Below are 24809 nucleotides of genomic sequence, written 5' to 3'. Positions count from 1 at the left end.
TTTTAATGTATGAAAATTCTCATAATAGTACAACGGTTTGTTGTTCCTTTAATTATTTAATTTCTCTATACTGTGGAATGATTGATTTAAAAATAGTCTAGTCGTCGACATTTTAAAGAGACTGTTAACCAAATTTTATTATCGGGTTTCCCACAAAATAAGCAAGTGAACCAAAATAATACTGACTTTTTAACTTGGTAGGTGTATATAAATCTTATGGTGTTGTAAAAATGAACTAAAATACAATGTTATAGATGAACTAAAATTTAAGAAAATTATAAACTAGACAAGTTGAAAAAAATCTTAAGGGCTAAATCATGGTCAATATTACTACAGTTTAGTTCATTTTGCAATGGAAAAGGGTTCACTGTTTTTTCAGTGTACCCTTAATGTTCTTAAATATGGAAATGCGGTTTATCTCCCAAACCCATACCGTTGAAACCCCACAAACAATGTTTACTAATTCAGTAGGGGTGGTTTAGGGTATCATATAGTCGGCCCCGCCCGACTTTCTACGATAGTGATATTCCATATACAAAGCATATTTGTTTTGAACAGTCACACTGGGCAAATATTTGACAGAAATCAAAAAAGAATTCGTCGCCACAGTGAAACCAGCAACCATTTTTACCTCATATTGAATATATTGCATCACAATAGGAGTATTTTCCAAAAACGACATTCATATACATTTCAAAAGTGCTCCACGAAAAAAGTTTGACACTCATTTTGGGCAAATATTTGCCTAGTGTGACCATACCCTGACGTTATTATTATTATACTTAATTTGGGGTACTTTTCTGTAGAAAATGAGCTCTGTTTGTGAATGTTTTGAAAAACAACAAAATGATTTTTCGAAAGCCAAATGCAGTATATACAATAAAATTTTTAGTTGTCGAGACTCTTCAACATCGTCTTTAATATAACATTTAAGAAATATTCATAAAATGCATATGCAACTAAAAAATAACAAATTCAACATTTTAATGTTTGTCTACGGTATTCACTAAAAAAAAAAGCATAATCGGTTCCAAAGATTTTGTCTTTACTTTAAAAAATTTGGTATTGATTCCGAGCCAAAGAAGCGGAGAATACAAGTAAGGATACTTTTAAGTCACAATTCTCTTTTAAATTTAGGTTTTGTGTACTTGCTTCTAGGAAGCAAATTTTAATTTTTCGCTTTCTCAGCTTTTTTTTTCATATGCTATCAAAGACCTTTAAAAACGAGTTAACGACAACTTTATTTTCCAAATTAAGACTCGACTTCCAGTAGAAATTATGCTATGTTTGAAGTAAAAAACTTCTTTAAAATAAAGTTTTGAAAAACATGTCCTATATTTGAACGATTTTTTGCTTTGTAGTCAAGATGCAAGAAGACGACAAATTTAAAGAAAATTTCATTAAATTTAAAGAATTTTTCTGAATTATTAAAGTCAAGTTGACTTTAGCCTATAAATTTCTTCTTTCATGTTAAGATGCCCATTTTTAAGTCAAATCACTTAATTATAAGGACAATACGACTTCATTGAAAAGTTTATCGACTTTTGGACAAGGAAAATTACTTTATTTTAGAGAAATGCGTCTTCTATGCTAAACAAAATTTGCATTCGTATTTTAAAGACATGAAATCTTTGACCTCACGACAATATTTTTTTCAGTGTTGTTACCGCAATTACAGCCAAGGACTTTCATTTTTACATTAAAACATTGGAGTATTTGTTCCTTCATTTATATTAAATTAAGCGTTTTTGCTACCTTCCTTAAATTAAGCGTTTTTGTTACCTTCGGGTAAACCCGGTTGGATTGGTTGTGCCGGTTATTTATTTTTTAAAACACCGCCTACCGGTTATAAAAAATAGTCCGGTTTTTTAGAACCGAGAAAAACCGACTTTCAAAGCAACCAGTTTTTTGATCACTCTAGTTGTGAACTTATCCCTTCTCACTTAGTGCTGACCGATTCGAATCCAAACGATGTTTAACCGTGAAACTATTTCGACAAAGAAGTACTCTCAAATATTACCAATATTTCTGAGTGGGGATACACCACAGTTGAAAAATCCTTTGGTGTTGGTTGAATGGGGGATTGTATTTAAATTTTATAGCAGGATTGCTTTGCTCTAAGAAAGCCGCGAATTTATTTTTATTATTTATTTTATTTATTCATTCAGAGCTAATAATTCTAAACTTGTTTTTTGGTAATTACAATTTGGCTCGGAATCAATACCAAAATTATTAAGCGAAGGTCAACATTTTTAAATCGAAGTATTTTTTTTTTTTTGAGTTCTGTAACATTTGTCTTTAAATTAAATATAAAATTAATTAAATCCTAGGCACTTAGAAACAGCTTTCAAAATATATGGCTTCATTTCGGATACGGAAGTTAGTATATGCAACAAATTTCAATAAATGACTAGTTCGTTTTATGGCTTGGGCATAACTATATATAAATGCCACATTATTTGTTAATATCAAACATTTAGCAAACATAAAATCTCAATAGAAAGCGTGAATTAATCGCATCAACTTTTGAACATGAATTCTTCCACACACACACACAACAGCATCTAGGGAAGTTTATGACGATATCCGACAAAGGATTTGTGTATGATACACGGTATCCGTTTCCTCCCGTGTTTGAATACCACAGTGCACAATGCAATTAAATATAACATCATTTAACGTTGAATATTAATTACATTTTCATTCGTTACGATTATTATGTTAAATAGCTAAAATGCTAATGGGAAAATAAAAGCCAACATACACAGAGATTGTTTGTGGTCCCTGCTTTTTTTTTTTTTTTTGCTCAACACATCATCACTGTAGAAATTAAATAAAATTGATTTATTATTTATTTTAATAATTAAATTATTTAAATTTTATTATTTTTATATAGTTATTTTATTTCATATCGTAGTTTAATTTATTAAATCGAACATTTTGTTTTTATGTTCCATTCCATTATTACATGGGAGAACTGGAGTGAGTGGTGTGTGTGTGCACATAAATACGGATAAATTTCATATACACATTTGCCAGATAAGTTTGTTTTGTAATCAGTAGTTTGGTGGGTCAGGACAAAACAAAAAAATTAATTGGAAAAAAATTAAGTTAAATCTATATCCAGATAATAAGTTATTAAATGTTATTTTCATTTAAAATATTTAATATTAATGATCTTAAATCCATATCCTCAATGGCATTTTTTAATGCACTCAAAGAATTTTATTATTTAACATCATATCAGTTTGCTGAAAGTTTAATGAAAGATAAATGTAACTGTTTAAGGTTCGGAAAAAACAAACTACCCGAAATGAGTGCTATAGAATAGAAATGCTGTATCCCAGCAATCAAATAGTTTGGATCACTAATATGTGATCCGGAAGTAGTGCAAACTTGGATCATCACCAATGAATTTTACATGGGCTTGTCATACTCCGTTTTTTGGATCGTTTGCATTGTATAGTGGCAGCCAGATATTTTCAGGCTCACTTAGACTATTCAGTCCATTGTAATACCATTGTGGTTAACTTCTCTCTTATCACTGAGTGCTGCTCGATTCTACGTTTAATAACAAGGGACGGCGTCCCACATTGCGGTGAAACCACTTAAAGAAGCTTAGAAACACTCAGAAATGTCACCAGCGGGTAATCCACCACTGAAAAACTTGTTAATGTTCGGTCCTTTGATGTTGAATCCTTTAAGGATCTCGGAATACTATTGGATCGGAGACTACACTGAAAAAACAGTGAACCCTTTTCCATTGCAAAATGAACTAAACTGTAGTAATATTGACCATGATTTAGCCCTTAAGATTTTTTTCAACTTGTCTAGTTTATAATTCTCTTAAATTTTAGTTCATCTATAACATTGTATTTTAGTTCATTTTTATAACGCCATAAGATTTATATACCCCTACCAAGTTAAAAAGTCAGTATTATTTTGGTTTACTTGCTTATTTTTTGGGAAACCCGATAATAAAAATTGGTTAACAGTCTCTTTAAAATGTCGACGACTAAACTATTTTTAAATTAATCATTCCACAGTACAGAGAAATTAAATAATTAAAGGAACAACAAACCGTTTTACTATTATGAAAATTTTCATACAATAAAATTAAACTTTCTTTAAGCAAAAGTACTTTATTATAAAAACTTATGATTAAAGTTCTTAATACAATGTTTTTTATGAATAAAAATTATGACCACGTGGAACAGGGAGTAGTTCATTTGAACTCGCTGTTTGGACATTTTGACTTATCCTTTTTTTATTCATCGTAGTTAATTTTTTCACATATCTTGCTGGAAAAAAATGGAAGCAATAATGAAAATTGTTCAAAATTAACACCATGTAATGAAATATAATTTTTTAATTCATCATTTTAGCTTGTAACTTACCATATTTGGTGGCATTTTATCAAATGGTGTAAGGAATTCAACTTTTCTTTGGAAAACGTATCTCATAAAATTTGTACCTGAAACAATTAAAGAAATAATGAAGTATTCTATATAGAAACTCATAAAACTGTGTTGTTATCGATGTGAAGGCTATCATAAAATAAATATTATAGTTGAAAGAAAGCCAAAGAAAAGAAATTGAACGCTGAGGGGAAATATAAAAAGTTGTCCAAATTTATTTGGGTTACTCTGAAATTAAATATTTATCTTTTACATTAAATACAATTATTAAATAGGTTTCTAAAAAAATCTAATGGAAAAAATAATAATATGGATAAAAAAAAACTAAATATTCTGGTTAACCTTAGACAGTCATCATTCGTCAAAATGACGACATTTCATTTTCGATTTAAAATGTATTTTAGTCTATTGGGAAATGGTAAATTTAAATTATACTAATTCGACCGTTTTATGATTTATTTTGTTTTATACTAATTAAAACCAAATTGAATAAGAAAATAAATTCAAGTTTCGCTCACGATGAAAATTATAGCGTCTTGAAATGAGCCGTAGTAAAAATGACGAAGGATGACGTTAATGTACAAAAAATAAGGATGACTGTCCAGGGTTAAAAGAAAGTTAAAGAATCCTTACCAATTCACTATTAAATTACAAGCAAAGGAGTACTAACAATTTTTCCAAATTTTTAAGGGGTTATCAGCATATAAAGAAGGTATTAAAAACCTGTAATTTTGATAATAAAAATGTAAATATTCTAGTTGAAAGAAAGCCAATTTGTAAAAGAAAACTTACCAATTCTCTATTTTTAAATTTGTTCGAATCCATCTGGAGTTGCTCTGAAATTACATATTGCTTTTACAACAAAGAAAAACATTAAACTGGTATCCAACAAAATTAATTAACAAATAATAATATACATAAAAAATATTATTTTTAAAAGAAAGCCACACCCAGAAAAAAGTGCCTTCGAAACTAAAGGAAAAAATTTTCATCAATATAGTTTATCCATTTTATTTCCATTAAGGTAAATTTTTGTGAAAAATAATAAAATTTACTCGTTTCAGTAAAAAACTCCTAAACTGTAAGCAGTTAGGATTAGTTCGTTAACTAGAATAAGGCATGGAATTTTACTCATACTATTTTCTTCGCTGGGTATAAGAATTTACTACTGAAAAAGAAAATTTTATTCACCGATAACAAAGCATTCGTAAAAATAAACAAAAACCGAACTAAAACCAAGTTTCCACAAAATTAGTAAAATTTCTTATAAAATGATAATTGCGACTTCCTTTATAATAGAAAGTTGTTCATACATACGAACAACACTTGGCATAGAAAAATATTTTAGTTCATTCGTACTAAGAAGTATGCAATCCTTTCAAAACTTAAGGAAAAACACTTGTTAGAATATAGGAAATTTTCCTACATTTCTATTGTCTACCTGTAATCGATACCTGTCATCGTAATCGATGTGTTTGCGCGTGGGTGTAATCGATATATTTGCGCGTCGGTTGTTTTTTTAGTTGGAATCGCGTTGTTTTGGTATACGGAGAGATTGTTAAAAAATAATATGGTAAAATAATATAATAAATAACAAATAAAATATATAAAATATTTGTTATTTTAAATTAGTGAGAAAAATTTTCTTTTTTTAAATAAATCTATCAATGTTCGTGATAGTGTATAAAGAAATAAAACACCAGAAGAATAACAACCCTTTCATTTGTCTTCATTTTGGAATCTTCAATTATCAGGTAATATTCAGTGACGCTAACCTTTTGCAACAAAAATGTTTTATGATTTTTTATATTTGTAGGTATTGAAATTGTAAAAGGAGGACAAAATCGATAGGCAGCAACTTATTAAAAGTGAAAAGTACAAGAAGAAGGAAAAGTGCGTTTTACAGTTGATAATATCACACGGAAATTGGAAATAGTGGAATAATGAATTAATATTTCAAAGAGATTCGATGCTGTTGATTCTTAATAAATATATTCAATATATTAATAAAACATGTCTTTTATTGAAGATAAAATTGCTTATAGAAATAAATAAAATTGTATTTAAAAACGAAGGTAAGCAGTTCTAATTATGAAGTAAAAGTTTTACCACAAATGTGTAAGATTTGTCGAAATGAATGAAAAAATTTCAATAAAATCATTCCATATATGAATTCAAATTAGTTAAATTTTTTCATTCTGTAGTATAGTGGTATGTAATTATAGGAAAATGTTAACTAATATATGGAATGCATTATTCCTAATTTCTACGAAAATCACATCGTTCAAACAAATAAAAATGTCTTTGGCGCTATACGAAGTTCAACTTTCTTCACAATGAGTTTATTTTAACTTAAAGAAGGGGTCACTTTTTTCTGGGTGCATATTAAAAAAATACTTACCAATTTATGACTAAACTATACGCTGAGATATAACAAACATTTTCCAAATTCATCTCGAATTCAATATTAATTTTTTACATAGAATAATAAAAATTTCAATACACTTTCAATTTCAACATATTTTCCTAAATATTCTTAATAACTTTTTTCTAAACTACCGATAAAATATTAATAACTTTCATTTAAAAGGTTTAATAAACAAACACCAATATATGTCTCAAAAATCCAAAATATTCCATGCCTTTATATTCCCTTGTTGCATACCTACTTAAAAGATGCAACAGCCCACGCCAACGCCAACTATACAACTGAAGCATGCCAAACAAAACCAAGCAAAGCCAAAACATTCCTACAACAACAAAAACACATGTGCCTTTATTGAAAACAACACCTCATCCAGCCAAATAAACCATCCGCGAATAACAAACACACACACGAACCACTAAATGAACAAAAATAAAAACAACCCCACGCTCATGTATACACAACAAAACTCAAGTAACATCATCTTTACGTTAATCACATTCCACTATGCCGATAAAGATCTCAGTACTATGCATTAGTTCATCGCATCTGCTGACAATTTACTCTAAGAATAATATTCGTAAAGGCACACCAGTTTATGAACGATGAAAAGTTTAACTTAAAATTTGCAAAATTTTCATGAAATGTTATCTACCATTTTTGACGAAAATGTCTATAAATTTAATTACATGTGAACTAAAAATATTTCATTGGGTAAATTTTTACCAACAATTATTAACTATAGGAATTGTCAGTAAGAAATTGCTATCCACTTTCAAGTTCATTTTTCGTAAAAAAATATTTTCTCATACAAAAAAATCTTATAGTAAATTGCACTTATTATTTAGAAAATACTTTACATTTCACAAGTAGTTTTATAGCATGACAAACGAATTTTTAACTACCAGTTAAGAAATTTTTTAAGGAAATTTCCATCGTATTTTGTAGGCCATGAACTAAACGATTGCTACTTAGAATTTGTAAAATTTCCTTTCGAGTAGTTAATTTTCGTTGAAGATACGAAAAATGAACTAAAATTCTGGAAAATTCTTGTAATAAATTATTGTAAAAATCTTCTTAAATTTACGAGACACTTTTTTTTCTGTGTAGATTTTAGATCTCACATATCTATGACCGTCAATAATTCATATGGATCACTTGGATTTGTCAAACGCTGGAGTAAGGAGTTTTCTGACCCATTTGTAATAAGGAATTTGTACACTTCACTTGTGCGTCCAATCCTTGAATATGGATACACTGCAACCGTGTTGAATCTGTACAAAAGCAATTTCTACTGTTTACGTCGGAACAACTGGACTCCTCAAACCATGCCATCTTACAAGGAAAGACTTTCACTTCTCAATTTGCCTACACTGAAACGTAGACGTACTATGCTGAATATCTGTTTTATGGTTGATGTTATTAATGGTAGATTTAAATCTGAGTTCCTTCTTAACAGTATCTCATTCAATATATCGTCAAGACCTATTCGTAATTTTGAACTGCTTCGCATTCGGCCCTTGGTTGCTTCGCTGCTTGATCTAGAGGCTCTCTTTTGTAGCGCTGGATCTCGCGCTCTAGATGATGTGTGTCAACCCTTATGGTGTTTTCTTTTCCGAAAAAAGTGCTTTGCCTTCATTTTATCTGTACAGAATGCGCATTTTTAAAATGTTGCCAGCAATATTTTGCCTGTTTTTTAGAAAAGAACCTAAAAAGTACATTTTCCGGGCAAAAAGCAAAACAGTGCGCATTTTGTACAAGAAAAGAAAACGCCATTACACTCCTGGGTGGGGGTTATTTATGCATGAGACGGTGGCAGCTTGACGGTTAAGCCCACATAAATTTGTCTATTCGGCAGAGGATAGTTATCCATTATAAAGCCATTGTGAAGCAATACGAATGGTAAGGAGATTACATTTCATTCAAATTTTCTGGGCTAAATTTGAGTCGACATATTCGGTGGCGGCGTCGACAATAATTAGTCGGCGAAGGAAAAAATCAACCGCATACTTGACTGCTACCCCCTTACATTCCATGTTGGGGTCACTAGTGTCTGTAATATGAAAGCCAGTCCACCAACTACACTTCTTGTGCCTACCTTACGAAGCACATTGTATCCATCACAATGGCGCAAGCTACAGGTGCCATTTAGCTTTGTCTCTTGAATCGTCGCGACCCTGATTTTCTTCCGATTCATAAAGTCTACAATCTCACTAATCTTACATCGGATGCACTTTATGGAACTTGTACAACAATATTGGGTGTCAGATGCTGCAGCGGAGTATATTCTTGTGTGGGAGATACTGATGTCGTTGGCACAGCATCCTGCCACGTAGTCAGTATGACTATAGTCTCGCACCGATTGTAAGCCGGAGCAGTTCCGGAAGTGCACCCATTACAAACACCGGTGACACCTCACCGAAACCGGACGGTGGTGTATCTGGTTTCGGCAGACTGCATAGTACCCTGGTTCGGAGTTTCTCTCTATCCCGGCTCGCACCAAAAGCATGCATAGCAGACTCCACGGGATACTCCTCTTCCAACACAAAAAGACGGACAAAACAACATGTACACTGGTGTGGCAGCCGCTGGGCGATTAGTGGAACACATCGGGTTAATCGGGTGTAAAGAACCAGCCGCATTGACACAGGTTCAAATCCACACGGGTGTGAAATTTTTAATTTTGTTTTAATTTTTTTTTACTTTTTTTATTAATTTTTCTATTCTTTTTTGCGATATTTCATTGTCAAAAATTTTAATTTTGATTTTAAATGGCAATTTCTAAGACTGATCTAAAATAACTTACCGGGATGCTCATAAAAATAAATGTTTGTGGAACTAATTCAATTTTTTTGCTTGTCCATCATATATCCCCCATGGGTGGTAACTTCACCATCAGAAAATTAAGTCGCCGAGTCGCGCCGCTGATTTCAGTCGCCGTCGACCTTTTTTTTTGCCAGTCTACGCCGCCGCCGAATACGTCGACTCAAATTTAGCCCCAAATTAATCAAAAGTATCAATATAAAGGTAGAATTACATACCATGCGTTCAATGCGTACTATGCGTCCGATGATTGAAGAGTTGAAATTTCTCTTTGAAATCAAAAGCTCGAATAGTCTGTTGCAAACAGAAAAAAAATCAACCCTTCCATCAACGCACGGATTGACGCATGGTGTGTAATTCAACCTTAAATCAGAAAAAATGTCATAGTTTTGCCAACATTTTGAATCTTCCACCCACAATCAATCTGATATACCAGTTTTGCAAAAATGTAGCTTAAAAAATTTTAACGAAATGTAAATTTGATTGTAAGATTGGTTGTACAACTAATCTCATTACCATTCGTATAACTTCAAATTGATTTTATAATGGATAATTGTGCACCTCCGAATGGACAAATTTATATCGGCATAGCCGTCATGCCGCTGCCGCCGGAGGCAAAAATTTAGTGTCAGCCGCTGCCGACAAAAATGGGTCGGCTTCATTCTCTGTTCACCATGTATGAAGAGATCCGCATGAACTCTTGCAACAAAATGAAATCCTTTTCAAGTGGTAACCTATCATTTCGAGTGAATAAAATAAAATAATTTCCCACACATGCTAGTTATTCAGATCTGTATCTTCCAATTCAATGTGTGCATATTTTAATACAATTAAAATATTTTTAATTAAAAACCCCTAATTAATTCTTCGTTATCCTAACCAAAAAAAAAAATAAATCCAGTGAAAAAAGTAATCCTGTCTATATTTAACACAGTTCAAACCCTTATGTTTTTATGCATAAAAATCAAACTACTTCGATTTATTTAAATTTTTGCTAATTAACATTTTATTTGTTTTTGTTTTCTGCAAAATTAATTCGATGTTGTCTAAATATTTTGTCCATACACATTTCGGAATTAGCATAAAAATAATGATTATCCTAATTTTTGATATAAATACCTAATGGTATAATGTTGGTTTTTCTTTTGTTTTTTATTGCTATTTATTGTTTGTTGTTTTTTTTTTCACATTCATTTAAAAATAAATAAAAAGCAAGAATAAAACATATACATAAATATACATATAAACTAATGTATAACTCATTTTTCACACAAAGAATGAGAAGAAAATACAAGGGAGTGAACGAAAGTGAAGTTAAATTAAGGAATACAACTAGAAGAAGAAATGCGGTTGCCAAGATGAATAAAAATAATTTTACCACCATACTCTATGGCTTAGTTTTATGGGAATGGAAAAAGACACTAACCAATGATAGATACATTGCAATACAATACAAAAAAAAAGAAAAACAGAATTTATGAAAATGTTTGGTAATATACCTTATGTGAATGTAATTTCTAATTAAACGTAAAGAAAGCCCAGTAAACAATCAGGGGCAGTAAACTCTCTCTCTCAAAAAGGAAGATAAATTCAATTTGCTTTAGTGTTTACTGCTGATTGGTTTTTCGCGGCCTTGTTTTCCGGAAATTGCAGGACAAAAATTCAGTTTTCATGTTCCCATACAAATTCTTTCCGTAAATACACAAACTTCACTACACCCAAGAATTATCCAATTCTGGCACACAAACCAACAACGAAAACCCATCAACCAAAAGTTTTTTACACATAACAAAGGCGCGAATATGCAGTCTGCTGTATAACCATCTTGTATACTCCTTTACCAACAAATATGTAATTTGTTTAATGTGCCTGCAAGCTTCCAAAAAAAGTGGAGGATATCAAAGGCTTTCGTTGCTTCGTATTGTGTGGAATTATTCAACAAGGGGTTGGAATATGGTTGTTGTGGCGTTACACTAGTAGCTCACCTTGAACACTTCATCAAATTAAAAGAAGAAGAAAATTATAACTAAAACTGATTACAAAAAATGCCCTAAGAAATTTCTTTTAAGTTGGAAAGATAAACTTGCAACATGCCCTTCTCTTTCTTTCTGGATCTTGCTGTTGTATCTTCCTTCGTTCTGTGGAATCACAACAATTGCCCCTGCTAGACAAGAGCAAATTGTTGTCATCTTTTTGGAATAGTTTATAAAATTTTCTTAAAAATTAAAATTAATGAGAAAATTACTAATGAAATAATAATTTAAATAATTTCCGAATGAGAATTAGGATGCATCTTTACGCACGCGACGTTTACGTGGTTTAGTTGAAGTAGTTTCCTGGAAAGAGAAAAAAAAAACAAATAAAACATTAAAGGAAATTTTAAATAAAAAAGTTAATTAAATTAATATTTTTTTTACAATTTAAGCCTCTAATACCCTTAGATGGTCTTCATAAAAACAGGAAACTTTTAGTGAAACACATTTAAAGAAAATAAAATTATTAACAATAAAAAAGAGACATTACATCAGGTACTAAATTTTTCTCATATATATTTCTCCTAGTTTGTTCTCTTTTGTTGTTGTGATAAACCCCTGGCAATTTTATCAATTAGAATAAAAAATGGGTCATTAGAGTGTTAAGCCATAGGGGCACCACTCATCGTTAAAACATATCTGCAATATAGGACCGACTGCAGATTCTTTGCAAACGATTGATATTACTTCGAACATTGCACTCAGTATTACTTATCGGTGTCGATGTAAGAAGCTCTTCTTGTTCCATATATCCATACCAGAGGTCAAAATTTCACTTACTCACGATTTACTTGAAGTTTTGCATAGACAGTAGGACTAACATTCTTACAACACATGACAAATTTGGTTAACCCTAGCTTAGGCACCAATGTTTTTCTACATTATCAGCAAAATATTACATATGTAAATATTTTGTTTCTTTTGTTATTTTTAACTTCATAGTCGCTTTTTTATGTTTATTTTGCATTCTGATATTTGGTACAGAAAAAATATTGTTGTTTTTGAACATTATCTGTTCGACATTATTGAAATCGGCTCAGAGTTAGATATAGCTCTCATATATATCTTTCGGCCGATATACACCCATATTACCACAGACGCCAAAGTTTTGCTCCGATCTACGTGAAATTTTGCATAGGGAGTAGAATTAATATTCTTACTATGTATGCCAAATTTGGTTTAAATCGGTTCAGTTTTAGATATAGCTCCCATGTATATCTTTAGTCCGATTTATACACATACAACCACAGAGGCCAAATTTTACTCCGATTTATACAGGTATGACCACAGAAGCTTAAATTTTACTCCGATTTACGTGAAATTTTGCACAGGGTGTAGACTTAACATTCTTACTATACATGCCAAATTTGGTTTAAATCGGTTCAGTTTTAGATATAGCTCCCATGTATATCTTTAGTCCGATTTATACACATACAACCACAGAGGCCAAATTTTACTCCGATTTACATGAGAATGAAGTGGGGGAATATCATATGGAAAACGACGGTGAACTATCTGAATTAGACAGGTAGCAATTTTTGGTTAGTAAAAACGGATTTAAATTGGATAAAAATCCTCAATGGAGCGAAAACATGAAATTTTTCGTGAACCTTGTTTTAACGGCTCTAAACCAATTACAAAAAACAAATTGAGCGTTGTAGACACATTATCGGTGAACCTATAAATCGTTGACTATTTCTTTTATGCCTGATGAAGAAAATTAAAAACCGCTTGCTATATGTGCTACCATGGTGAGAAAAAAGGAAGCGTCCAGCCAAGTCGGATCAGATTTGGATATAGCTCCCATATATATGTATCGTCCGATTTGCACTTATATAGCCTCCAAAGCCAGAGTTTTGCCGTGATTTGCTTCATACTTTGCACGAGAGGTACGTTTGATGGTATCGTTATGAGTGCCAAATTTGGTTGAAATCGATGCAGATTTAGATATAGCTCCCATATATCTTTCGCCCGATTTACACTCATATGACCAAGGAGGCCAAAGTCATACTTCCAATCACGTAAAATTTTGTAGAAATTGAAGAATTATTCTAACTATGCATGTCAAATTTGGTCAAAATCGGTTCAGATTTAGATACAGCTCCCATGTATGTGTACGCCACATACTGTGTACTGTATTCTATTTTTGAATTTTGTTACCTTTGGTCATTTCCTTTTGAAAATATCGTGAGTCTCGTGAATTTGTTGTGAATCACGTGAATCGTGCGTGAACGTGAGTCTTTAAAAGTAGTTCGTGCGTGAGTACTGGTTTTCATTTCGTGAATGTGCGTGAGTGGGTTTGGCTACCGCACGTATCGTGCGTGAATAAATATTTTGCTTCGTGAATGTGCGTGAGCGTGAGTGAAATTTCAGTCACGCGCACACCTCTATCCTCCTACCTGAGGACAAGTGCTCGACAGTTATTGACACACACACCGATCTATGGAATATGTGAACTATACCTGTGCATGTGGCACAAAATTGTAACGCGTGAGTCACGCTGATGGCAACGGCATGAATGTGCGTCAGAGTGTTTAACCATGCAAAATGTCGTGATTGTGTATGAATTACGAATTTTGTGAAACCCACTCTGCTAGAAAAACTTCGTTAAAGTTGAGCCAATAAAACAAATTCCTTAATATAACGAAGATTTTCGTTATTATGAAATTTTTGTTAATCAACGAAGCTTTTCGTACTATTAACGAATATTTTTATTGTCTTAATAAAAATGTTTCGTTAATTTTAATTAATTTTTTGTTATGTGTATAAGAGTTTTAGACTCTTATTAGCTCTGACGCACTCACAAAAGTAAACTTCAACCGTAAACTACGTCTCAATGTTGAGTTACTAGAATGTCCTTCAATGGGTGATGACATTTTTGATCGTAAGTGTGAGTCTTTAAAAGTTTTTCGATATGGAGTACGGATTTTTTTCTCGTGAGTGGTCATGAGTCTTACCAAAAATATTGTAAGAGAGTGTGTGACTACAATTTTCCGTCATGACAGTGAGTAAAATATTACTCTAATGTGCAATGGAGACTATATTGGTGCTGTCCCATCTACTATCGACCATATTTAGATTTGTATGTATGTAATTTTTTTTGGCAGAAAAAGTTCTAGCGTGGAAATTTAACACTCTGGTAGAAATGGTAGAGATATCTCTTAAATATAGAATTTCACCTACCTCAGTCTCTTTTTCCTCTGAAGCTCCACCGTCAACATCCTCGGTGGAATCTTTGCCACTGTCTTCATCTTCGGGTTCAGCGGCACCTGCACCATCTTTAACATCTAAGTCAGACTTTTTCTTCTTTTTTGGACTAGATTTGGGTTCTTCTGATTTTTCATTCTTGCTCTCATTTGCGGCGGCTTCATCATCGGGTTGAATGGCATCTGTCTTCTTAGCATCAGCTGTAGTGTCCTGATTGGGCAACAGAGAACAGAATTACACGAACAAAAAAAAAAAAAGAACAAAAGCATTTTATGTTAATAAATATGTAGATACGGAATGAATTCTATGCAGATATTTTGCTACAACATTCTAGCTTAATTATTTACCTTCTTGCCGCCCCTCACAAAGCGATAAAAGGAGAATGCCAATGGTGTTACCAACAACACTAGCGCAATACGCCATGACCATGGATTTTCTTTGCCATAGCTAATGATTTTATTCAAAAATGTATCCTACAGATAAATGGTGTGGGGGAAGAGAGAAAAGCAATACAAAAAAAATGCAACATTATTAAACAAACAAAAAATTTCTAGCAAATTTTAAACTACTAATAAATCAAAATCAAGTCTACACATTTAGCAATTTAATTTAAAGCCAACATGGAAGATGTTATCAATTTTGAGTGTTAACCTCTTCTTCGGTGGCCCGACGGTACAAGTAATATATATAACCTCCCACTGGTATGCTCACATATACGAAATACAAAGCCCACCATCCAGGCTTGTAGTTAATGTGACGCATAAAACGATGATACCACGTTTTCTTTTTTTTTTTTGTTATTTCAATGAAAATTATATTTCAAAAATATATAAAATATAGCTTTTATTTTGTTCCCATTTGTTTTTATGTGGACTATACTTACCGCTTCCTTGTCAATATATTTTCGTTTAAGATCAAAGGTTTTACCCGAATAATCAATGGCAACATCCAAATCATCGGTGATAATGAGATTATCGAATAAAATTTCATTTGACATAGACCACAACTCAATACCAATAGCAGACTGAAATTCACATATGGAAATATTCATTATAGGTTATTTTGTTACTATGGGTTTTGAAAAATAAATTCTTACAATTGGTGTCATTTTGAAAGGTTTGAGATCTTCAAAGAAATCTGGGTTGGGAATTTTACGAGCGGCCCATTTGCCTTTGTAGTTGGGATTATCAATCATGGGTGCACGCCATTTTCCTTTGTACTCTTTATTGGCAATCAAAGGTGCCTTCCATTTGCCACAACCGGAAACCTTTTCACATACTGGGTTATCAACCAAGGGAGCTTCCCATTCACCATCCATATCAACATCCCAATCATCGGGTTTAAGGGCGGAAGGATCTAAAAATAACAAAAAGTTTAGTAAACTGTTAATATCTGGGGAACACGATACAGGTCAATATAGGATGTCCTAAACAGTACCAAAGGCCTTTGTTAAAAAATAATAATAATTAAAAGAATTGGGACGAAAGAGTACTGTAAGAGTAATTTATTAGAATGCAGTTCTTTTTCTTTTTACGACGTGGTGAAGCATGAATGTCCATGATTATTTTATCAGCTGGAAGAAAATCTGGGCATTAGAGGTATAATCGACAAAATACGCATCCACTGGTCCACAGAGGAGCTATAGAACAGTTGAAATATTGGCTTACATCAACTTTCTCCGAATTAGGAGAAGAAAGTCCCATCGGCTGGAAGATGGTGGCAACCGTTTTATGTCACTGTCTGATGAGTACACAGAAAAAATGTCCGTAGTTAAACTAATGCTAAATTAAACTTATTTTTATTGGAACAAATTTGTAGTTAAATTTTATTATTTTTATCGAAATTTTCCACAGATTAATGAAATCGTACTTTATTTAAGTATGTCTCAGAAATTTTATGAACTAAACGTGAGTATAATGGTCAATGACCGTAAACATAAGTTCAATATGAACTAAAGCAAAAGAAGATTTTCGTACGATTCCCAAAAATACTAAGAATGAACTACTGTATGATTAAAAAGGTCATGATTTGGTGCCAATGATTTTCTCCTTTACTTTTAGTTTATTTTTTCTTCTATGAGATGATGTAATTTCGTGAACTGCAGTTAAAAGGTACAACATTAAAATTTCCTGGTTTTAACAACGCTATGTTGAAATCTCAAAATGTGGAGTAAAATTTAATTCATTCTTCCTATAAAACAGTTCACTTTTTTTCGGTGCGCCGACTAATATAATTGTAGAGTTTACTCCACCAAATTAAATCGAAGAAAACATGGGATAACTTAGCAAAAAGAAAATCAATGGTGTATTTATTATGCAAACCGAGCCTCATCACGGACAAATTCGCTTTATCCAGCGAATTTTTCTAAATTTTCTTCCGTTTCTAGAGGACGCCACGATGCCTATTTCACAGAACATCCGAAAATAATCATTTTTTAAACAGAACATCATAATCGCTAGTTAGATAAATTCACACAATTTCAAAATTTTCTGCTACATGAAGTATTTATCCCATCCTCGTATTTTAGACACATACCGGTTCGTATCTCTTCATTGGAAGTGGGGTCCAAGTCTATCAATAGTAACTGCCAGTTTAGTTAGCCTCTCCTAAAACTAAAGCCACGCTGTCTACCCACATACAACACAGACCCATTACGAATAGATATCAAAGGCAACTCGATAAAATAACTAAGAATGGTAAAACGTGTTTATAACAGAGAAATCCATATCAATATTTCAGGTTGGCAAAGAAAGGAAGAATTCCTATTGGGGACTTTTATAGAAATATGAAATTCTATAAATTTATTTACACCTAAACCTACCTGGAATCATTTCAGGTTCATCTTCTAACCAATCATCTGGCATAACGGCACTGGGATCTGGTATTTGTGGAGGAGCATCATCATCCCAATCTTCTGGTTTTTGGGCTGTGGGATCTGGAATCTAAAGCAAAGCAATTTTTAGAAAATATCCAAACATTTTTATTATAAAGTCCAAACCAACCTTTTCACGTTCATCCCAATCTTCTGGTTTTGTATCGTTGGGATCATCAATTTCTCGTGGAGGATTAACTGGGGGAGTGAATTCGCTCAATAAGGAGCCTTCGTTAACAATATTGTGATCTACCCTAATTTCGAAGGTATTATCGGGTCGCACGATAAGTGTATACAAATGAGGTAATTTGTCTTTGAATGGTTCTTCTAAGCGGTCTCTGAAAAATACAACAGGGGTTCAAAATGCGTCTACAATAAACCAACCTTGCAACTACAAACCAAAAAAAAAAAAATACTTACTTGGGTTTGCGACAATGCTTCTCCGTAATACTGCCATTAATGGGATTAACATGTCGGAAAATGAAATGCAGTTTAATATCATTGCCGCACTTGTCGGGACCAAACATAATGGTGTAGGGAGTTTTATCATTGAACTAGAAACAGGCAGGAAAATGAAATTAGACACCTTAGCCCAAACACAAATATGAAATATAAAATTGTACTAACCTTAGTCAAGTCATCTGTGGCTTTGTTGTCTGATAGTAATTTAATATATGAACCACCGCACTCTTGACCCTCCTACGAAAAAATGAACAGCAAATTGTAATAGGATTTAGTCGTACTGAAAGTGGGTCATTTACAAACAGAACAGAAATGCTTACCTGTAGCGTTACTTCGTATTGAACAATCAAGGGTTTGTCCTCCTTGAATGTGAAAGGTTTAAAGAGTTTCGAAGCAATGGCTGCATGTTTTGCTTTCGATTTTAACACCAAACCAATATCGTTCTTCCAAACGATACGTTGTGGGGCTTCCCAACTCCATACGCCATCATATTTCGCTATTTCTTCTGCTATATCATCCTTTTTTGCCTGAGATTTTACCCATAACTTTTGTGATTTTTCAATATCGTCGAAATGATCGACAAAATGGAATTGATTTGGATCGTATTTAGGACTTTCGTATACTAATTCTTCGCCATTGTCATCTGTGGCTAGGGCGGGCTCATCATCCTGCAAATATAAAAAAAAAACAAAAATGATTATATAATAATCTAATAAAATTAAACCAAAAAATTGGTGGTACAGACAAGAAAGAAGGATATAATTGATAATATAACACGAGGTAGAATAATTGCCTATCAACTTTGTATACCTAGATAAAATACGGATACTTCGATCATTTGACTTTTTGGTGTTCTTAGACCTTCGGCTTTTGCTACCATTGAAATTTCGACTTTCAACGTAGCGAGAAATATGAGAATTCGGAATAAAAAAAAAAAACAAAATGTATGAGAAGTTTGATTTGTCTCCAAATTTCATTGGTAGATTTTAGACACTATCAAAGGAGATGAATTTTTGAAATTAACCACCACTGAAAAAAAGCATGTCCGGTTCTAAAGATTTTGCTTTTACTTTAAAAATGTTATTATTGATTCCCAGCCAAAGAAGCGGAGAATACCAGTAAGGATACTTTTAAGACACAATTCTCTTCTAAATTTAGGTTTTGTGTACTTGCTTCTAGGAAGCAAATTTAATTTTTTTCGCTTTTTCAGCTTTTTTTCTTCATATGCTATCAAAAACCTTTAAAAATGAGATAACAACAACTTCCAAATTAAGACTCGACTTCCAGTAGAAATTATGCTGTGTTTCAAGTAAAAACGTCTTTAAAATAAAGTGTTGAAAAACATGTCCTATTTTTGAACTATTTTTAGCTTTGTACACTAAAAAAAATATTTACGTGATATTAAAGATTACGCAACCTAAATTTAAGGATGCGAAATTTACAAAATATTAAGGACAAATTTCTTTAAAATAATGAAATTTTACTTAAAATAAAGTTTATAATCTTGTATCAAAAATTTTTTTCATTAAATTTAGGAGAAAAATTTTGTAAATTTGCGTCCCTCCGTTAAAGTCGCATGTCTTTGTACTAAGGCTAATCTTCCCTAAAGTAAAGAAACACATTTTTGATTTAAAGAAATTGTCATTAAATTAACTGAAATATTGAAACTTTAGATTTAAGATAAAAACACTTCAAATATAGGCTAAGACTTATTTCAGGGATTTAGCATCTTTTGTTTAAAGTTTTTTTTGGAATTAAGAAAAATTTGTTTAATTTGAAGTATCCGTTATAATTTGGATTTTTAAACTGGCATTTGTTTGTACGTGAGTACCTTTATTAATAAACCGCGAAAAGAGAATGAAAATTTGATAAATGAGATCTGTATCCTAATTTTAATTTTATTGGTGCTAGATTTAAATCCAGATAGGTCGCTCAAAAATTCTTTATTTTAAAGAAGCCGCATCTTTGGCTCGGAATCAATACCAGAATTCTTAAGGGAAGGTCAAAATCTTTGCAAAAAGACAAAAAACTTAAAGACAATTTCATTAAATTTAAATAAGTTTTCTGAATTATTAAAGTCAAGTTGACCTTAGCCCACAATTTTTTTCTTTCACGTTATGATACGCATGTCTAAGTGAAATCACTTAATTATAAGGACAATGCGACTTCACTGAAAAGTTTATCGACTTCTGGACAAGGAAAAAACTTTATATTAGAGAATTGTTCCTTCTATGCCAAGCAAAATTTGCATTTGTATTTTAAAGACATGAAATCTTTGACCACACGACAATATTTTTTCAGTGTATGCTGCGATAGTTGTTTTTTTACAATAATTCTATTTTCGATTTTTGCATTCCGTATGAGAGACCTGAATTCTAAAGAACTTTTTATGCTAATTGTAGGGGCCTATGAAGACAAAATCTTTTAATCGCTATTTATCGGTATGGATATGTCACAAATGCGTACATAAAACAACCGGATGTTCCATTATTTCAGGATTAATTAGAACTGCCCGGTTCTATGTTTAGCTTAATGACAAGGAACCTGCTTTATTTAAGAAAGTCCAAACACCTTTTCAAATTAAATGTGAAACCACTTAGAGAAGGTTTGAAGCTAAAATTATTCATCATCAACGACTTTTAAATCGTTCAGCTAGTCAAACGATCGACTACGGATTTTTCAAAATTTACAAAAAGTTGAAACGGTACTGATTTCTTAGTATTATCCTTGTTATCGTCTTAGAAATTTTATGCAAATTTGTTAAAAACTGTCTCTTGGCACACAATAAATAATCAAGATATATGATTGGAAACTCAGTTTCAACCACGTGAGAAATTTGGAAATTCTGGTTTTCGACAAGGTCAACATAGAGGTGTTGAACTTAGATAAAGTGCGCCCAAACCCGACAACGGTTAAATTGATTACAACATAAAAACATAAATAGTGTTTCTGTATATCATTTTTTTTTATGAGAAAATAAATGAATTTTTCCCGGTTTGACCAAAACATAAATTCGAAAACCATATAAAGCCAAAACTGAGCCAGATATATACGGGAAAGTTCATTCGCCTGGTCGAAAACATGTAGTCTGCCAAATAAAATTGTATCTGGCGTTTTTTTTTAATGCTGAAATCATTAAGTTCTACAATCTTCCTTGTTCATAAAGCCCGAATAATAAGTTAAAAAAAAAATCATCTTCGATATCTTGCTGACATGAAAAGGTGCAAAATTTCATTAAACTCTTCCATTTGAAATTACAATATGTATTTAAAATTAAGGCCAATAGGCATATTTTCTGCTCCAAATTGGGAACAAAAATAAAATTGATTTTCTTTTTTTTCTCTATTGGAAAAAGCGTATACAGGCAAATATTTCATCATAGGATTCTTTAGTTTTATCTACTTTGCCCTTCGCCGCATAACAAATGTCACACTAATCGTATCAACAAGTAAAATAAAGACAGATACGAGGAGATTAATTAGATAAAGCTTAGGTGTTACTGCGTTTCCCCTCTTCTATTACGGCACTTAGAAACCAGGTAAAATAGATTTATTTAGCATATAGATTATATGTACACCAAGTGTGAAAGAATTTCTAGGGGTATATATGTAGTAGGAAAAGCAGGTGTTCAAGGTTTACATATTACCTTCCTACCTACGTAAAGAGGCCGAGTAAATTTTTCCGTTAGTATATCTGTAGTAGGATCAACAGGTGTTAAAGGTTTACCTACTACCTTTCTTCTTAAATAAAGAGGCCGAGTCAAATTTTCCACTGGTGCTAGCGTAGAACTGACCTACTTTTGTTTACGATTTAATCAAATATTCCGTCTTATCGCTATTAGGTAAGTGTACTACAAATATTTAGAATATTTAAGGGAAAGTGATTTTGTGATTTGTCTCGCCTTCATTGACAACGATAAGATGGCATAGAAACCAAACGTTTTCGTATTTGTTGGAATTAATTAAGATAGACATGCCGGCCGGCATTTTACATACCATTCAAATGGTTAGTTCTGTAATTTAATAAGTTAACTGATTTTCTCGGTATTTGTGTTTAATAAACGATAGGGGTAATGAACGCCCATAAATAGAAATATGAAAAATTTTAATTAGTTATATGCGGGTTCAAATGGAATGCTTTTATGTAAACTTGTTTTGTGTATGAAAATACATCAAATATATGAAAATAAAACTGACCACATCATATTTTTCATTCTAAATTTAATTACAGTATATTTTGTCGGGGGATTTTATGATGGTCTAAACCACAATTTTATTAATAAATAGATTGGTTGTAATCAATTACGTTTAAAAGTATTTATGATAATCTAAAATATAGCGAATTTATGAAAATAAATAGCGAGCGGCACACATTCATTGTTAAACAAATAGTTTTTACAAATATTGTCATCTATTTTAGTAATGAATTTTATGGAAAATCAATCATAACCCTGATGACAGACTAAATTAAAATAATGGAGTAGAGATAAGGTGGAGCAGAATGGGCTATGAAATATCATACACCAACTTGGCAATGCCAAGGACAATTGAGAAGCATCTTTAAAAGTTTATTTTTTAAAACACCAACATATGACTCTAATATGTGTGTATTGTGGAAACTGCCTCACATCTTAACTGAATAACAACTACTTTCTAACATTCGAAACGAACGCTTTTGTTAGATTGAAATGCCAAAAACAGCTGATTTTTCTTTAAAAATTCAGAATTATTGGAAATGGAAATTTGCAAAATCGATTTTCTATTTATTTATTCCATAAATTCGTAACACAGTCTCTAGGGAGTCTCGAGTCAAATCGGCTAATCGACATTTGGCTTTTAATAGTGACAAAGAAAAACAAATTGACCTTTAACGAAATATCGAATTTGAATAGAAAGGTTTGGTTAACAAGATCTTCTTCGGAAGTAACGAAACAACGAAAACAAATTAGAATCGAAAGTATTAGATGTATTTTAAGTCGGATTTTCGCAATGGTCGACTATTGCAAAATTCGAAAAAAGAGGCTTTTCGCTCTCATTTCTCGGTATTACGAATGTGGAATAAATAATTTGCAGTCCCCCCGATACCCCCTCAACACACACTGGATACGCCACATCAATACATTGATCCCATTTATAAAACTAAATCAGTAGGTCGTATCCAGGACTTTGTAAATTCAACCATAGCGATAGGCGGCAAGGGAGGCCTAGATTATGGATACGCCAACTTAAAATCTGTTCAAATTCATTGGCCAAATATCAGCTGAAATCTTTTGTTTTCCGAGAAACGAGGGGAATGTTGTTGAACTTGTTCGTAAAGGAAAAATGTTTCGCTTAGCTCCTTTCGCTATAGTTGTGTTTACACACGCTTTGAACAAAGGGATAATTTAAGAATACCTCCATTGTTATTTGTGTCAAATTGTGAACGTCTAAAACAAAACACACAAAACAATATCGTACTTAATATTAGAGTTTATATGATTTCCCCACCACTTCGCATTTTACACGTATGAAAATTCCTAAATATAAAACATCTGGCATCATAGTTTAAATGCACTTCGTACCGCAACAACAAAATGAGGTTATGTCACCCTTAACCCCCACAAAAAAGAATACCGAACATCATTCACTACACACCACAAACGCACAGACACCCCTCCTAACATACACTCACTGACTTAGTGGAAAAACGAAAAAGTTCAATGAACGTCACACTTCCACCAATTGAAATGAAAACGAATTAATTGATCTGAAAGGAATAAAAAAAAATTACGAACCATTCACTGTTATTGTGTTCTATAGCCTATTTTACTATGTCCATAGGGGAGGCAACAAAAAAAAATAAGGAACAAAATCAAAAACACTGACGTGTACTTGATAGAACACCATCCAATTAATGCATATAATGGCCATTACCAATCGAACCGGTGTGCTTCGAGAAAAAGTCTCATATGCAATGGGGTCACGAGATAAAAAAAATATTTTTTATTGTTCCACTACTTACCTGAACTGATTCTACAACTCCGTCATCAAAGTCTGTTTCCTCTCCGCTGACCGTATTTGTAAATTGTGGTCCAATTAACAGACACACAGCTAATAGAAGCGCTAATGATGAATGCGTTTTTCGCATTGTATTTGGAATTTGTTAACAGACTGGCGTCCCACTCCGACTAGACGTTCTAAAGGTGTGAAGTTTTCTTTCCACTGCAATTCAATTGTTTAAAATTTAATTTTCCACAACTTTCCTTTTCTTAATTGAATTGGTACTGTTTGCTGCTTGCTACCTACCGCTTTTATCAACTGTTTAGTGTTGGAAAAGTAACGAGTATTTGATTACAAGTACTCCTTACTGACTAATTTTTGAGTACTCGTTACTATTAAATGAGTAGTCAATATATTCAATACGATCCGAATAATCGTTTGAAAAATGCTAAAATTCAACATTTTTTCAAACATTTTTTTCATCCAATCATCGTTTGCAACGACGAAAGGTTCATTCAGTTGGAGCGCATTTAAGTTGAATATACGTATCAAATAAACAGTGATGCCAACTTCCGAAAGGCAAAACACCCA

The 24809-nt window shown here is 32.3% G+C and overlaps 1 protein-coding gene and 1 long non-coding RNA gene across 3 annotated transcripts; both read right to left on the bottom strand.

Moving 5' to 3' along the window:
- Positions 1 to 4116: 4116 nt before the first annotated feature.
- Positions 4117 to 4523, bottom strand: LOC142219760 (uncharacterized). The gene is made up of 2 exons (XR_012717749.1): positions 4398 to 4523; positions 4117 to 4301 (listed from the first exon to the last, which is right to left on the bottom strand). It is a non-coding gene; the product is annotated as an uncharacterized LOC142219760 (long non-coding RNA).
- A 6121-nt stretch (positions 4524 to 10644) lies between these two features.
- On the bottom strand, positions 10645 to 24534 carry Cnx99A (Calnexin 99A). Of its 2 annotated transcripts, none has more exons than XM_075294614.1 (11): positions 24241 to 24534; positions 18561 to 18908; positions 18406 to 18477; positions 18199 to 18332; positions 17909 to 18116; positions 17728 to 17848; positions 16003 to 16262; positions 15790 to 15930; positions 15558 to 15689; positions 14883 to 15116; positions 10645 to 12002 (listed from the first exon to the last, which is right to left on the bottom strand). In XM_075294614.1, exons 1-11 carry the CDS (start codon positions 24364 to 24366, stop codon positions 11949 to 11951), a joined length of 1830 nt encoding a protein of 609 aa, XP_075150729.1. In that variant the 5' UTR covers positions 24367 to 24534; the 3' UTR covers positions 10645 to 11948. The 2 variants fall into 2 exon arrangements, with proteins under 2 accessions (XP_075150729.1, XP_075150733.1); XM_075294618.1 differs by lacking the exon at positions 15558 to 15689 and adding an exon at positions 15254 to 15379 and having other exon boundaries at positions 24241 to 24533.
- Between the last annotated feature and the right edge of the window lie 275 nt (positions 24535 to 24809).

This window comes from Haematobia irritans, chromosome 1, assembly GCF_050003625.1.
Source record: "Haematobia irritans isolate KBUSLIRL chromosome 1, ASM5000362v1, whole genome shotgun sequence".
NCBI lineage: Eukaryota > Metazoa > Arthropoda > Insecta > Diptera > Muscidae > Haematobia > Haematobia irritans.
Note: the sequence above shows the minus strand (reverse complement) of the source record. Positions and strands in the feature narration are given on the sequence as shown.